Consider the following 17590-nt stretch of genomic DNA (forward strand, 5'->3'; position numbering starts at 1 on the left):
CCTACAGCTTATTTTTCAGTCTGTGGCCAGATTCATCCCCCTAAAGAACTGCTCTGGTTAATGTCCTCACCTGCTAAAAGTATTCATTGATTGCTTGTCGTCCAGCCCATTTAACTCGCGTTCCTACCCTCCACTTCACACCTGCCCACCTCGTGGTGGGATGTCTTGAATTCCCCCACTCCTGTGTTTAGCACGGACACTCTGTACGCCAAGTCCTGCTCTTCTTTCACGGCCCTTGAAAGTCTCCCACCTCACTGTTCCTCGAGTCTCCTCTCCAGCTTCAGCCGTGTCCTGTGTTATTAATGTAATTATCTTGTACATCGCTCCCCCGGACCATAAGCTGGTTCAGAGAAGGGATTTGTCTTGTGTTTATTCTCCCTTCTAGGTCCCAGCACCATTGCTGGTGCAAACTAGACCCTCAAAAAATTTTTGTTTAATTAGTTGAATGAGTTCTTAATGCCACCTCTTCAAGAAGGTTTCTGGAGTCTCCTGCTAGAATCTCTCCCTTCTCTGCATATCTGTTTCTGTACCTCTCTTGTGGTCTTTGTCACTTTGTACTTGTAGTATTGTGTTCCGTAGTCATGTCCTGTGCTCTCTTATAAGGATACTATATAGGGCAGGATGTATATTGGATTACTCTTGGCGATCCAACAACACTAAGAATATAGTGGGTACTCAAGGACTAATTAAGTGAGTGAACGACACGAGCTACACTTAGTGCCACTTGGCTTTAACAAAAAGAAGGAGAAATAATTATATTGTGACGTAGCTTATAAAATCATAGAGTTAGAACTAGAAAGAACCTTAAAGATTATTTGTCCAGCAATTTCTATGATCTATTCCAATATTTAGTGTCCCATGGATTCTATGCATAAAAAAGAGTCTGGTGAAACAACTTTCTTTACTACTGATCTGAGCATATATACTTTTAATGCACGTTGGGGTATAGTAGTATGTAGGGTTTTACAAATGTATTTGACCAGGATCGAGGTGTTTTATTATCCATCTCCTCCTAAAACATCTCGTTAGCAGCTTTCCAAATTTCTGTCTCATGAAGCCCAGTGGGGGAGTACTAATTTAGTTCAACCCCAAATCTCAAGGGAGATGGATTAACCTATGTAAAGGTTATAAAATAAGCTGTTGTTTTTTTTTACACAGTGACCAATCTCATGTTTGCTTTTGTCCCTCCACGAGTGCATCCCTGAGTTCTGTCACATACAGAGACACGGTAGAGAGTGTGAGCGAAGTAATGATGTGGTTGCCTTTCCCTTTCGGACACACGTGCCAGAATATAAGTTTGTGTCACAGCAATTGGCTGAGCATGATTTTCCACCTTTTCCTTCTTTCAGACCGACTGGCCTGAAGGCTACCAACTTTCAAATGCTATGAACTTCCGCTGGCCCCAATGTGTACCCAATAACTTAAAGACCTTGATTCCAAATGCTAGCAGTGAAGCGATTCAGCTCCTCAGAGACATGCTCCAGTGGGATCCCAAGAAACGACCAACAGCTAGTCAGGTTTTCTGCATTTTCTTCTACTTGATGCTTTTCTTATGATGTTCCTATCTAACTCTGAATACTTTCTATAAATCACCTGGGAAATGTTTTACTTAGTATTATGGGTAAAAAAAAAAATACTGTTGAAAACCACTAAGATATCCTATATAAAATACAAGAACCTAAGATATTGGATTGTTGGAAAAGTCATGACATATTTTTTCTATGCAAAAATGCATCATGACTTTTCCCACAACCCAATAGTATGAAACTTACTGCATATAGTTAAAGCATTTAAGATTTAAATGGTATCACTGCTTTGAAGATTGGCATATGAACCTCCTATATATGTGGAAATGAAAATAAAGTCTTTCACATTTCTGCAGATACAGAAACTGAATGTCAGAAATTTTCAGCAATTTGCTGTAATCCCTCATCCAGTAACTAGTAAAGATAGCACAGCTACCTGGACTTCGGTCACACAGAAGACAGGTCTTCTGACTTTACACCTCCTGCTTTAAACCACCCTTTCCCAGGCCACTCGACTTAGACTTTAGGTTACAAAACACACCAGAGAGGCATGGTGCTACCCAGAGCTCTTACCACTTGCATTCTTCCGACAAGCCTCTTTTTGTTTTAGTTGTTCCCTGCCCCTTCTCAACTTGTCTCACTGACATTTACATTGTTCAGAGGATAAAATAAATGGAAGGTTCTAATCAGACAAGATGATTTGGGTAAGATGAAGTAATGGGGTTGCTTGAGAAAAGTGCCAGGGTCGTTGATATTAAAGATAATAGTTTGCGGGGGGATAACTAAAAAGTGTAGAAAAGTGGTTTGTCAGGCTCAACGAAGAAAGAGCCATGATTTGGTGCTTTAAGACACCTTGAATGGCTCAAGAAGGTTGGAAAGCTCTCAGAAATGCACTTCTGGTGGTGATATTTATAAATGGCTTTAAGGCAGAAAGGAAGCTTTCTTGTGAACCCAGTTTTTAAAAGGGTACACATCAGGGATGAAAAGAAAAAGATTCTCTAAAAAGAAGCCAAAAGAGAAATGTGTGCTTTTAAGAATTGTGTCAGAAAAGCTAAAAATACCTCCCAAATTGTTTGAAACATACAATATGCCTGGGCCTGCAGAGGAAGCTTTTCAAGACAGATGCCAGAGTTGGGACCTCTGACAGGCCACCCACATTACTAGCATCTACATTTACGTGTAATCATTACCGATGTATATGACTGTCCCCCAGGTTCATCAGGGAAGGTTGTGGTAGGTTCAGTGAATTTTATCCAAAAATACAAAGGAATGTTTCAGGACAAATCATAAACCCCAGCACTTTAAGATAGATCCCTTAGCTGGGACCAACAGATGGCATAATGGTTACATTGCTGGACTCCCACGTAGTCAACCGTGGTTCAAGTCCCAAACCCAGCAGCTTAAAACTGACTCTGGGTGCATGTGTGTGCGTGCCCAAGATCCCAAGAAGAGAATGGAGGAGAAGGAACTGCAATGGGTGATTTCTTGCTTTTCCTCTCTCTGTCCCTCTCTGTCCTTCCAACAAGTGCATGCACCCTATAGCAAAAATCTCTCTTAAAAAAAAAAAAAAAAGAGAAAAAGAAGATGTATCCCTTGACTCTCTAGAAAACTCAGTGATCTGGAAGAACTGCCAAGGCTCGTTGTCCTGATAGGGAAGGTTTAACGACGTCCCGTATCACACTCAGCACTTGTTGGGTAAAAGCACTTGAGTCTGTACCGTTGTCCAGGATTATTTTGTTTGGCTCTTTCCATTTTATATTGTTCTTTCTCTTTACGTGAAATGAGGAGATGGACTTGGAAAGCGGAAATGTCGTACTTAAAACACATAACAAGTGAGTTACAAAACCAGGATCATATGTCAAGCCAGAATATTTTTTAGAAGGAGCAAAAGTAGTGGCCTGGCCCTGAAGCCTGGTGGTTATGGAAGCTGGATCCCAGGTGGCCAATCATAGTTCTAATCCTAGCCCTGGTGGCTTTAAAAACATGCCAGGCACATGTGCATGCCCAGTGTCTGGACAGGATGGAGAAATGGAGAAGGGATTGCAGTGTGACCATGCCCCACTGGGAGGTGCTTTCTCCCTTTCTCTGTCTCTCCATCTCTCTCTGATGAACACACACACATACCCTCTGACAATTAAAAAAAAAAAAAAGAAGAAGAAGTAGTAAAGGGAAAAGCAGTGTAACGGGCTACTTCATTCAAAATAATTTTAAGCATTGTAGCCAGTACCTATATTTTATGGTATCTTAGATCAGGGAAATCACAAGGGTGTTACAGATTCAGGATGCTCTTTTATAGTTAGTTCGTGCTAAGAAACTAGTGAACTGGTTACATGAAATACAGCCCAATGATAATGATGGTATTAACTTTTCTGTCTAGATTTTTTCTCCTAAGGCCTTATTTGTCATTCCAGGCACTTCGATATCCTTACTTCCAGGTTGGACACCCACTGGGCAGCACCACACAGAACCTTCAGGATTCAGGAAAAGCACAGAAAGACATCCTAGAAAAAGCAGGGCCACCTCCTCATATTAAGCCAGTCCCTCCTGCCCAGCCCCCAACCAAGCCACACACACGGATTTCTTCACGACAGCATCAAACCAGCCAGCCCCCTCAGCATCTCATGTACCCCTACAAAGCAGAGATCTCCAGGACAGATCACTCAAGCCATCTTCAGGAGGACAAACCAAGCCCATTGCTTTTCCCCTCCCTCCACAAGAATCCTCAGTCGGTAAGCAGCAAGGGTTCACCAGTGAGCTTCTCGCCTAGCTTAGTCCACTTATCATATGAAATTTTTTTGGCATTGTGTAAGGTCTAATTATAATATAAGAGGACTTTGGAAAGTTTGCAGAAAAATGGAATTAAAGTACAAGTGTATTTTGACGTAAAATTTTGAAATCCACGCATACTTTTATTTTTTTAGAGAGAGTTTTGCTATAGAACACATGTGCTCAGCAGAGACACAGAGAAAGACCGAATCAGAAAGAGAGTTATCACCCCCCAGGGGATGGCCATGCCTCAGTCCCTTCTCCTCCATTCTCCTCTTGGGATTCTGGGCATGCACATGTGCCTGGCATGAGTTTTAAGCTGTTGAGTGCAGGACTTGAACTGCAGTTGACTATGTAGCAGTCCAGTGACATAACCATTATTCCATCTGCTGGTCCCCACGCCTGCATACATTTTTTATTATATGCATTTTTCATGAACTTTTTGAAGACCTCATGTAGATTTATCTTTGCAGTAGCATAGAACTGTTGGAAAGATTTTGCAGTTAATGATCTAAACCCAAGTTCTAACTCTGCTTTCTTTCTTTTTTTTTGGGGGGGGGGTGAGGTGGGGCATAGAGCATGTGTGCTCATCACAAACAGAGGGAAAATAAGCAATTACACCCTTCCTCCCAGGGAAGATGACCATGCCAAGTCCCTTCTACTCCATTCTCCTCTTGGAATTTTAGGCACACACACAATGTGCCTTGTGTGATTTTCAAGCCACCAGGTCTGGGATTCGAGCCACACATTGCCATGTGAGAAGCCAGCACCTTAACCATCACACCACCTGCTGGCCCTCCAACTTGGCTTCTTAACAATGCTGCTGCTCATGGAGGGCAGCTGTGCATAGTGGTCAAGAGTGGGACCTGCAGCCAGACTACCAGGGTCTCAGATCTAGTCTACCGTTTACTAGCATGAAGATCTCGTACAAGTTACCGAGCTTCCCTACTACTCCTCTCCTCACTTATAAAGAAGGGATAATAATAGCACCTACCTGGTGCAATTGTTTTGAGGTTAAATGAGTTAATACTTGAAAAGAATTTAGAGTAGTACTTGCAACTAGTTAGAGCTCAAATAAATATTCGTCACTGTCATATTGGTCCTTTTGGGGTCAGTTCTCTCATCTGTAAAGGGAAGATCAGAACATGTATCTTGCTCATGGGCAGAGTTGTTCATGAGACTCAAAGGTCATGATATCATGAAGATGTCTGGAAAATCATAAATTACCACGCTAATATTTGTAGTTTTTATTCATATTAATGGTGTTAATTGATATTGTTAATGCTGAGCTATTGATTCCAGACCTTTTCTCTTCTCTCTCTTTTTTTTTTTTTTTTTGAAGAGGTTTTTGCTATAGGGCGCATGCACTCGCCAGACTGAGAGACAGAAAGCGAGAAATCAGCCCCCGGGGGGATGGCCACGCCACAATCCCTTCTCCTCCATTCTCCTCTCAGAATCTTGAGCACTCACACACACGCGGCCGGCATGAGTTTTAAGCCACCAGGTCCGGGACGTGAACCACGGTCGACTACATGGGTGTCCAGCGACATAGCCATTACGCTAACTGCTGGTCCCCTTTCTTCTTCTCTTGAGCTCATTATCAAAAGGAAACAATGAGTGTTAGATTCAACAAAGGCCTGTTGAGGAATTCTAGTTATCATTAGCTTTGTACTACTTCCTGAAGAGTCTGACTTTCTAACACGTTTTTGCAAAAGTAGTACTTTCTCTGTCAACTGGTATTCAGTGAGTTTCATCTTCCAACCAGTGCAGCATGAGACACTACCAGAGGCTGCAAGGCTGGCATCTCTGGACTGTTCACTCTTCCCTAGCCCATGAGTTGGAAGTGGTGCGTGTTTGCAAATACCCTGGCATAGCTAATTCTGTAGTTAAGAAATAGGTCTGAGAAGGCAAAGCATTATTTACGTTGATTTTTTTTTTTCTTTTTTTTGGAGAGGTTTTTGCTATAGGGTGCGTGCGCTTGCCAGAGAGACAGAGAGAGACAGAGAGACAGAAAGCGAGAAATCACCCCCCCAGAGGGGATGGCCATGCCGTAATCCCTTCTCCTCCATTCTCCTCTTGGGATCTTGGGCACACATGCGCACATGCCCTGTGGGAGTTTAAGTCACCGGGTCTGGGACTCAAACCAAAGTCAACTACATGGGAGTCTAGCGACATAGCCATTATGCTAATGGCTGGTCCCTTATTTACATTGATTTTTGTACTGCAGCAGGATGGCTGACATTTTAGCCACAATCTCTCATATCTTTATTTATAATAGTATAAGTCATATTAAATCTTAAAGGGATAAGACCCAAGTGAGAATCCAACCGAATTCCTAGTATGTGAGATGTATGATCAATGTTGTTTTCTTATTTTTGTATTAAAAGTAATTTTTTTTCTTTTATCATGCCAGAGTGTATATGCAAAAGAAAGAAAAAAAGTGGGAGAAAGAAAGAAAACATCCCCCAACAGGGCCTGGTCGTGCTAGTGTCCTTTTTTCAACAATTTTCATCCCGTCAGGATCTTGGTCATATGATGCCTCTGGGGCCAGGACTTGAGCCCTGGTCAACCATATAGGATCCAGCTTCCACTGCATGGTGCTTACACTGTGCTTCATGGCTGGCTTAAATGTCTCTCAAATGCCGTATTTATTTATTTATTTATTTTGTTCATAGAGTACATGCATTCGTCAGAGAAAGACAGAAAGACAGAGAAGGTAGAAATTACCCCCTCATGGGGGATGTCCATGCCACAATCCCTTCTCTTCCATTCTCCTCTCAACATTTTGGGCATGCACACATATGTGTCCAGTGTGATTTTCTTTCTCTCTTTCTTTTTCTTAAGAATTATTAATTTAATTTAATTTAAGTATTATTATTATTATTAATTTTTTTTTGGAGAGGTTTTTGCTATAGGGTGCGTGCACTCGCCAGAAAGACAAAGAGAGGCAGAGAGACAGAAAGCGAGAAATCACCCCCCCCAGGGGGATGGCCACACTGCAATCCCTTCTCCTCCATTCTCCTCTCAGGGTCTTGGGCACGCACACACACCCGCCCGGCATGAGTTTAAGCCACTGGGTCCGTCCGGGACTCGAACCATGGTTGACTACATGGGAGTCCAGCAACACAGCCATTATGCTAACTGCTGGCCCCCCACTATTAACCAGAGAGAGTGAGAAAGAGAAAGTGAGAACCGAAGCCACCAGGACGAGGACTCAAACCATGGTTGGCCATGTAAGAAGAGTCCAGTGTCTTAACCACCACACCACCTGCTGGCCTCCCCACTGCGATTTTCAAGCTCCTACGTCCAGGACTTGACTCTCACAGTCAGCCATGTAGGATTCAGCCACCTAACCCTCGATGCCACCTGCTGTCCCCCAAATGTCTTGTTAAAAAATTCTTGTTTGGCACAAGTCTGGTGGCTATAGGAGCTCAATCCCAAATGGCCGAATGCACGGTTTGAGTTCCCGACCCAGTGACTTGAAAAACATGTTGGGGACATGTGCATGCATACTTAAAATCCTGACAAAATAAAGAAATGGAGAAGGTATTGTAACATGATCATCCCCACTAGGGGTGCGTTCTCCTCTCCCCCCTCTCTTTCTGTCTCTCTGTCTCTCTCCAGTGAGCACATGTACCCTCTAGCAAATAAAAATGTTTTCGTTGGGGCCAGTGGATGGTGTAGTGGTTACATCACTGGACTCTCACGTGGCCAACTACAGTTTGAGTCCTGGACCCAGTGGCTTGAAAATCACACCAGGCGTATGTGTGCGTATGCTGTAAATCCTGGGAGGAACATGGAGGAGAAGGGATTGCAGTGTGGCCATACCCCCGGCAGTGGTTTCTCACTTTCCTTCTCCCTCTCCCTCCCTCCCTCCCTCCCTCCCTCTCCCTCTCTCTCTCTCTTTCTCTCTCTCCCTCTCTCTCTGGCAAGCACACATACCCTAGGACAAATCCTCTTAAAAAAAAAAAACAGTTCTTGTTTAATACAACTTAGTGTCCTCAGTGGATGACAGTCAGTGTAATCTGTGCAGGAGAGGTGCGAGCCGGAGGTCTGAGCGTGTTTGCCATGATCCCCCTTTCAGATACTCAATCCTTATTGGGGGTGTTATGCCCAGGATCCTCCTTTCTATACTAGAAGAAGCTCAGAATAGGGATTATGCATGGATAAGCCCCATTAATGCCAAGTATTCTTTTTTCCTTCCTCTGTAACTTGTAGACACAAAAAGTCGTAGCTGGCCTGGAACACAAAAATGGAGAGATCAAGCCAAAGAGTAGAAGAAGGTGGGGTCTTATTTCCAGGTCCACGAAGGACTCCGACGACTGGGCTGACTTGGATGACTTGGATTTCAGCCCATCCCTCACTAGGCTTGACCTGAAAAACAAGAAGAGGCAAAGCGATGACACCCTCTGCAGGCAAGTGTGCTGCGTTCTCCCAACACCGCCAGCCCGGGGGTCCCGAGATTGGCTCTGCCTGAAAGCCAAGGCGCCTTCTCGCTTGTGCTGACCTAAGCCACATTCTCTTGATTCAGATTCGAGAGTGTTTTAGACCTGAAGCCCTCTGAGCCCGTGGGCACAGGAAACAGCGCGCCTACCCAGACTTCATACCAGAGACATGACACGCCAACCCTGAGGTCCGCGGCCAAGCAACACTACTTGAAGCATTCACGGTACTTGCCTGGTAAGATAAATGATTTGCCTTTACTCTGATCCTTGATCAGGGGTCTTGTCCCTAGAATCACATATTCAGAGGGAGCAAGTACTCAGGGAGGGCATTTCTTCAGAATGGGAGTGGGGGAACATTCTAAAAGTAGTCGTTAATGCCAAGCCTTACATGTTTATATAACACACTCAATTAAGAAAAGAAGTTGGGACCAGCAGATGGCATGATGGTTATGTCTCTGGACTCCCACATGGCTGACCACAGTTTGAGTCCCAGACCTGGCAGCTTAAAACTCATGCCAGGCATGTGTGCGTGCATGCCCAAAACCTCAAGAGGAGAATGGAGGAGAAAGGATTGCTGCATGGCCATCCCTCCTGGGGAGTGATTTTTCGCTTTCTGTCTCTCTGTTTTGCCAGTGAACTCACACATCCTATAGCAAAAATCTCTTTAAAAATAAAAAGAAAAGAAGTCATGGGCCAGCAGATGGTGTGGAGGTTAAGGTGGCTAGATCCCACATGGCCACCTGCTGTCCAAAGTTCTTTGAGGAAAATAGAGGAGAAGGAATTGCTGGTGTGGCCATTCCCCTAGCGGGGTGGTTTCTTACTTTCCCTCTCTCTCTGTCTCTCTCCAGGGAGCACACACACCCTATAGCAAACTAAAACAAAAAGACAAGAAATGAAGTTGAGTAGGAAACTGGATCTAGCCCCTGGGGAGGGAAGAACTGGCAAGAGGTAGGCAGCATGCCCAAGACCCAGGTTTAGGAGAAAGTGCCAGTCCTGTGTGCTGTCAGGAAGCCAGGGTAGGAGCTTAGTCACTTCATCTGGGCAGGATTACATGGGCTGGGCATCAGCACTTTGGTGGGCATATAGCCACTTTCCAGATTCTCTGTATTCTAAACTTATAGAATTAGCCAGTTCATTCACAGATCCATTCATTCAGTAAGTACATATGGAGCATCTGCTGTGTGCTAAGCACAGGGAATGTTTGGCAGACTCAGCCGCTGAGCAGGGCCCCTGGGCTGCGTGACTCTAGGGAGCCCCTTCAGAGCAGAGTCTACAAATGACTTACCAGCAGCTCTGAAGACATCCTTGCCCTCGTGCAGCTTATGTCCTAGTGATGGGAGAGAGACTTTAACTAATAAACAAGCAGTCATCACAGATGGCAGTAGAGTCATCTACTGTCTAAGCAAGGGACTCATACCCGGTGCGTCAGGAATGTGAAGGAACCAGATGTGCAGAGAATGGAGGAACAAGCATACCAGGCAGAGGAACCCGCAAGCACAAAGGCCTAGGGGCAGGACGGGCTCGGCCTGTGAGAGCAACGGCGGCGAGGCCAGTGCAGCCCGAGCAGAGTAAGAGAGGAGGTGATGATACATGTGGTAGAGGCATCACGGGCATGCATGTGCCTAGCATACGCAGGGAGGTCTCTGGATATGAATTCGGGTCAGCCTTGCAGAGAATTGAATTTCACCATGGTACCATTTAGCCCTTTCTTGAAGGGTTTTATTTGGAGGAGTGACATAGCTTCAGGTACATCTCTTCATTAAGTGAGTGAGGATCCGGCAATCTGTGGCTGTCATCCAGGTGAGAAGCAGTGGCCCAGGGTGGGGCAGTCAGAAGGGAGAATTGGGTGGGGATGGCAGCCCCCACTGGTGCAGTAAACCCTCACCCTCTGACTGGGCTTCTATAGGGTCATTGTGAAAGTCATGATGCAGTTTTGCATAGAAAAACATAGAAAAATACATCATAACTTTCCCAGCAACCTAATAGCTACTACCAGACTTCTCAGGGATTGACACTGTGGCCTTAGAAGATCAGGCTGACAGTTTCTGGATGACTTGGGAAAAGAGACAGACGACAGGTATGGACTGGTCCAGGTACTGGGAGTAAAGACTCAGACTACAGTGACCACAGGCAGAAAGATGCAAGGCATGAATTGGAGACTTACTTCATTTCGGTTCTAAGGGAAGAAGGAAAAGGATGAAAGAGGAACTCACATATTCAGTTCTGCAAAGTAGCCGTAGTCCTGACTCCAGTGGGAAGGTGAGCGCTCTAGCGGGAAAGTGATTTGTCGTCAGTTCAAGGTGATCAGGGTCGAGGTCCAGGCAGCCACATCTGGGAGACCTTGGGTGTGTGAGAGACCAGAGTCCCTGAGGGCTGTTGGTACAAGGAGGGTCATCAGCACGTGTTGGCTATGATAGTCCAGGTCAAGCAAGAAAATGGAATCTTAGGGGACACAAGAGAGCAGAGGACTGCAGAGATGAACCTGGGAGTGGTCTGTGAAGAAGATTAGGCCTTCCAGAAGCACTGAAGCCCAAGACAGCACCAGTGGGTCAAGACATGGTGGAAGAGGAGACCTCTCTCCGGCCACCCACCACAGACCAACACAAAGGCAGCATCTTTCCTCTGCTGTGTATCAGCTGGCACCACCACAGTCAGTTTTGCTTTGCTCACTGCACCATAGGAAGTTTTGACGAGTTGGGTTCTGCGTTCATTTCATTTCTGAAGTCTCGTGCAAGAGTAAATCTTGATTTTGCATTTTAAAATTGTTTCTTCTCTACTAGGAATAACTGTAAGAAATGGCATACTCCCAAATCCAGGCAAGGACTTCATTCCATCCAATCCATGGTCTAGCTCTGGTTTGTCTGGAAAATCTTCAGGGACAGTATCAGTCATCAGCAAAATAAATTCAGGTGAGTAGCAGTTATCACCTCTTAAGTGGATGCATGATGGTAGGGACAGAGACACATGGGCCATGTTGTGGGGCCACCGGGCCTTTAGGCCTCCTTATAGCCTCTCATCTGTCTTGGCAGCAGGCCCGGGGAACACAGCCAGCCCCCACGGCATCTATTCTCAAGAGTATCGGGGAGTAGAACTCCGTGTGTCCTTTGCAGCTTCAGGAAAAAGCAAAACTAACTTCAGACTTAGTTACCAAGTCTGCCCCTCAGCCCTGGGCTGCCAGCTTCTGAGCTAGAAGTTGAATGCAGCTCTGTGTCCACCTGGTTCCAGCTCATCCCCAGCATTTGAGGACCAACCTTAGGCCAAGCATCAGAATATCTTGTCTGGGAGAGGGACAGTTTGAAAAACCCTCCCTGCATTTTTTGTTAAAGAGCCAAATGAATTTCCTAAATCCTCTAGGCTGACAGACCCCTTCTCAGTGGACCCTTTTCAACTGGTTTATCCCTCACATAGTCAGTCCCTGAAGACCCATCCATTAGGTGTTCATTTATTTTAAGGAATACAGGGAAGAAAGAATATAGCAACACCCATGTGTCTACCACCCTTCTTGAGAAGTCAAACTTTGCGAATGTACATGAATCCCAATACGTAGGCCTTTCCCTTGTCCTCCTCTCCTCTCCCTGCCTTAGCCTGATTGTTCTGTTGTTGTGTTTATTACTCCCATGCATTTCTTTAAAATATGGGGCCAACTGATGGCATAGAAGTTAAGGCAACAGGATGGACCTGGTAGCTTGCTTTCTCTCCCTCCCTCCCTCCCTCCCTCCCTCTTTCTCTCTGGTGAACACACGTGCCCTATGGAAAATTAAAAAATAATAATAATAAATAAAATAATAATTATTTTTATGAGAGAGATTTTGCTATAGGGCACATGTGCTCACCAGTGAGACTGAAAGAGACAAAGAGAGAAAAAGTGAGAAATCACCCTCCCAGGGGAGATGGCCATGCTGCAGTCCCTTCTCCTCCGTTTTCCTTGGGATTTGGGGCACACACACACATGTGCCTGGCATGAGTTTCAAGCCAGGTCCAGGACTCGAGTCACAGTTAGCCATGTGAGAGTCCAGTGCCGTAACCACTATGTCACCTGCTGACCTTAAATAGGTAATTCTTTGAATAAAAAAAATAATAAAGTGTTAGAGTAGCCCTGATTTCACAACACAAACTCATGGCTAATTGTGCAGTTTGTGCCTCAGGCTCCACAGCTTGAAAACACGCCGGGCTTGTGTCCTTGCCCACAATTCTGAGAGGAGAATGGAGGAGAAGGGACTGCAACATGGCAGCGTGGGGATACCACGGGGGTGATTCTCACTTTCCCTCTCTCTATATTTCTGGCTCTGGTGAGCATACATACCCTACAGCAAATTGCAAACATTAAAAATGAATCAATGAATCAATAAATGTATAAAATTCATGGTGGGTTTTGCATATTGTAAATTTTATCTGAACGTTATCCCAGATCACGACTTCACTCAATAAATATGTGGTGTGTGAGTTACACTGCATGTATATTATTACATATTCTGTAGCATATGAGGGGATCTTCAAAAAGTTCACGGAAACTGCATATTACGAAAGCACTACGCTTGGATTTTAATTTTTTACACCAAAATAAACTCACACTTTAATTTTATTTTTTCACAGACTTTTTGAAGCCTCTTTATATATAATATGTGACTATAATACCATAGTGTACTATTTATACTAAACCGTGATTTATTTATTCTTTCTCTCCTTGAGGAACACAATTGTCTACAATTTTACCTGGTAGAAAGAGTGCTGAAATGAACATTATCGTACCCCTGTTGTGTACTTGTGTAAGATTTTCTCTGAGTGTGTGATAACTAGGGATCCACATTTTAGGGTAAAGCGTGTGCTCATTTCCACATTACAGATATTGGCAAATTGTTCTCCAGTAGGTGTGGGAATTGCACGACATCACTGGTACCGCTTTGGTAGTGTCGAGACCACTATGCTAATGTGATGGTTGTGAAATGGTGTCTTACTGTGTTTGAACTTGCGTGTCCTGTTTACTAATGAGGTTCGTCATCTTGTGTTTATTGATTATACATTCTTCTCCTTTTCTGACTTTTTTCTTCATAGCTCTTTATTTTCTAAAAATGCAAACCGCCCTGCAGTGGCCAGCACAATCCCTCACGTGTGCATTTCAGACCATCGTCCCTACTCTGCCGGAAGCCGATGCCAGGAGTTCTCTGTGCTGTGAAATCAGAGCTACTTTACCACTTACTCTTTTTTTTAAAGAATGACCTGTTTAGGGGCCAGCAGGTGGTGCAGTGGTTAAGGCACTGGACTCACATATGGCTAACTGTGGTTCAAGTCCTGGACCTGGCGGCTTGAAACTCATACCGGGCACGTGTGTGTGTGTGTGTGTGTGTGTGTGTGTACCCCAAATCCCGAGAGGACAGTGAAAGAGAAGGGACTGTAACATGGCCATCTCCCCTGGGAGGGTGATTTCTCACTTTTTCTCTCTTTGTCTCTCTCAGTCTCACTGGTGAGCACACATGCCCTATAGCAAAAATTTCTCTCTCTTAAAAGATAATTTAATTGTATTTATTATTTTTTAAATAATTATTTAATTTATTTTGTAAAAGTTTGCTATAGGGCACATGTACTCACCAGAGAGAGTGAGAGAAAGCAAGCTACCAGGTCCAGGATTCAAATTGTGGTCAGCCATGTGGGGGAGTCCAGTGCTTTAACCACCACACTACCTGCTGACCCTAATTTTATTTATTATTATTATTTTTTTAAATTTTGCTATGCAGCATATGCAGTCACAAGATAGAGACAGAGAGAGAAAGGGAAAGGGAAAAAGCAAGCCACCGGGCACAGGACTTGAACTGCAGTTAGCTATGCAAGAGTCCAGCACCTTACCCACCATACCACCTGCTGGCCCCCACTTACTAACTCTTTTCCTAACAGATAGAACTTCTATTTATATAGTGGCCAATACTAGCTTTCTTCAGTATTCCACATGTACCTTTAAGCCTTAATAACTATTATATGTATTCACTCATCTAGTATTGATTACTTACAGTATGCTAGGCATTTCATTGATCTCCCAGAATGCAAAGATTAGTAGCATACAGACCATGCCCTGAAAAAAAAACCCTCACATGAAAATGACTTAAAAAGTAAGCATATTTAATATTTTTAAATAATAGGGTATTTTTGGATTATAGAGTAAAATTTTTAACATACAGTTTTTTTTTTTTTTTTTTAATTTCCAAAAGGTGTGTGCACTTGCCAGAGAGAGAGGGAAGAGCTGAGGGAAGGAGAAAGCACCTCTCAACGGAGGGTGGTCATGCCATAATCCCTTCTTCATTTGTCCATCCCATCCAGATTTCGGACATTTACACACACGTGCCCAGCATGTTTTTTAAGCCTCAGGGCTGGGATTTGAACCATGGTCAGCAATGTGGTATCTAGCTCCCTTAATCACTAGGGTACAGGGTAACCCAGTGTCTATTTGTTATAGTTAAATAATTAAGATTCCTGTGTTGGTTGATAAGATAATGGTAAAATGAATCATGGTTTAGCTATACTCTAGAATTTATATATACTGACACGGAAGGGTTACTATTCTATATTGTGGAGTAAAATAAAATCAAATTTAAGAATAGGCTAAACCTATTTTCACAAAAATAAAGGAGAATGGTAAGTGTCCCTTCCTTTGGGTCCAGTAGGTTGTGTAGTGGTTAAGATGCTGGACTTCAACGAGGTTGACCACGGTTTGAGTCCCAGACCTAGAGGTTCGAAACTCACACTGGGCACATGTGTACCTGAAAGCCCAGGAGAGAATGGTAGAGAAGGGATTGCACATGGTCATACACCCTGGGGAAGTGATTTCTCTCTCTCTCTGTCTCTCTCTGTCTCTCTGGAGAGTACATGTGCCGTATAGCAAAAATCTCTAGAAAACAAACCAAAAAAATGCCCTGTTCTCTAATAGCCAGCCTGTATTTGGTTCCAGTACAGAGGAGCAACACTATCTTTGCCCTTCCTAGTCTTTCTGACAGCATGGAATGGTAGGATGTTCTGCTCAGAATTCTGTTTTCATCAAAATTCTTTTTTCCCTCTAAAAGTAAAAACTTAATTTTTATAGCTCTTTATGCTGTTATTGTTATGTGTGCTGTCTTCATAGTAATGAGCTTTGCTTTGGCCATTCAGTTGGTTCCGGCTCTACAAGTTCAAGTGGACTGACAGGAAACTATATCCCTTCCTTTCTGAAAAAAGAAATTGGTTCTGCTATGCAGAGGGTACACCTGGCACCTATCACAGACCCTTCCCCTGGTAAGCTCTCTTAAATTGATTCAACAAATAGTTGTTGAACTACTGCTTTGTAGCAAGCTTGTGTTAGCCCTGGGATTCACCAATGAATAAGGCAAGCAGAACTTTCTGCCTTTGGGATACTTGCACTGTACAGACAGTAAGTAAGCCGGATAACTGCAGGTTATTCTTCCCTGAAAGCTGTGAGACCTCACCCGGGGCGCCCTTTCTTCCACACCCAGCCTGAAACTCCTGGGTTGGTACCACGGCCTCCAGCCACCCAGTCAGTACATGGCCAGACAGACTGGGCTTCCAAGTATGCATCCTGGCGATGAAGCCCTTCAAAGAGTAAATCAGATGCTCATATGCATTAAGGAGCTAGATAAAGCAAGGCTTGGAGTGTGGGATTGCAGTGTTAGGGTTGCAGAAAAGAACTTACTGCAGAGTAGTGATGACATAAAGATCTGCAAGAGGTGAGGGAGCAAGCTTATATTATTGGTGAGAAAAGGGAGGGATGAGAGATTGTAGGGATTTTTTTTTTTCCCCTGAGCTAAAGAGACAGAGAAAGACAGCATCCCCAGTAGGGCCCTAAGCCACGATCCATTCCTAGCTTCAGCCAGCCTGGATCATGGGCATGTGCATGCCTGACATATTCAGTGAGGTCTCCTCATGCAGATTTGGAACCTTCCTACGTAGGTCGGCCTTGCAGAGCGTGGCATTTTACCACTGCGCCACCATCCGGCCTCTGGACATGGGATTCTTAAGTGTACATGGCCTTCCAGGCAGGACAGGCCTGGCAAATTCAAAGGGTAGTGAGGAGGCTAGAGTGTGCAGAGTGGCATGAGTGAGGGGACAGTAGAAGACCGAGTCAGCAGGATGACAAGAGGTCAGATGCTGTGAGGCTCTGCTGTAGGCCGCTGTAAGCTATTGTCATCAGCTGAGCAATGGGGAGCCACTGGAGGGTTCTGAGTGAAGGAGTAAGGCGATTGACAGCCATCTTCACAAGCTCACTCAAGTTGCTGGTTGTCATTGAAGCAGAAGCAAGGTTGGAAGCAGAGACGCTGGCTAAGAGGTTACAGTTATCTAGAAAAGAAATGGTACTATCTTGGGCCAGGATGAAAAGAGTTGATTTTTTGTTTTGTTTTGTTTTGTTTTTATTTTTTGTTTTTAAAGTCTGCCATATTCTGAGTACATTTGGAAGGTGGATTCTAACACATTACAAGTGGGATATGAGAAAGTGAGAGGGTCAGTGAATGACACCAATTTTCTGGTAGGACAGCTCTACAGTGGGATTGTCCTTGATGGAGATAGGGAAGACTGGGAGGAGAGAAAAATGGTCCTCTGTGAACTTCTCACGTTCTGACATTTATGTCACCCACACACGTGTGTCTGCACTTTCCTTACACGAGTCCCATGTCAGTCTGGCTATCCTCTCTCTTTCACTGCAGGTTATTCTTCCCTGAAAGCTGTGAGACCTCACCCGGGGCGCCCTTTCTTCCACACCCAGCCTAGAAACACTCCTGGGTTGGTACCGCGGCCTCCTGCCGCCCAGCCAGTACACGGCCGGACAGACTGGGCTTCCAAGTACGCGTCCCGGCGACGAAGCCCTTCACCGGGGCT

At 44.5% G+C, this 17590-nt stretch overlaps 1 protein-coding gene across 1 annotated transcript in view; it reads left to right on the forward strand.

Annotated features, from left to right (window-relative positions):
- The window catches only part of CILK1 (ciliogenesis associated kinase 1), a 57426-nt gene that overhangs the window by 34922 nt on the left and 4914 nt on the right, over positions 1-17590 (forward strand). The window contains exons 7-13 of the mRNA XM_027767195.1: positions 1350-1517; positions 3938-4255; positions 8511-8707; positions 8824-8972; positions 11518-11646; positions 15872-15994; positions 17419-17587. Of these exons, the coding sequence (XP_027622996.1) occupies positions 1350-1517; positions 3938-4255; positions 8511-8707; positions 8824-8972; positions 11518-11646; positions 15872-15994; positions 17419-17587 (1253 nt within the window). The remainder of the gene's footprint in view (positions 1-1349; positions 1518-3937; positions 4256-8510; positions 8708-8823; positions 8973-11517; positions 11647-15871; positions 15995-17418; positions 17588-17590) is intronic.

Source organism: Tupaia chinensis, unplaced genomic scaffold (assembly GCF_000334495.1).
Source record: "Tupaia chinensis unplaced genomic scaffold, TupChi_1.0 Scaffold144010_1, whole genome shotgun sequence".
Taxonomy (NCBI): domain Eukaryota; kingdom Metazoa; phylum Chordata; class Mammalia; order Scandentia; family Tupaiidae; genus Tupaia; species Tupaia belangeri.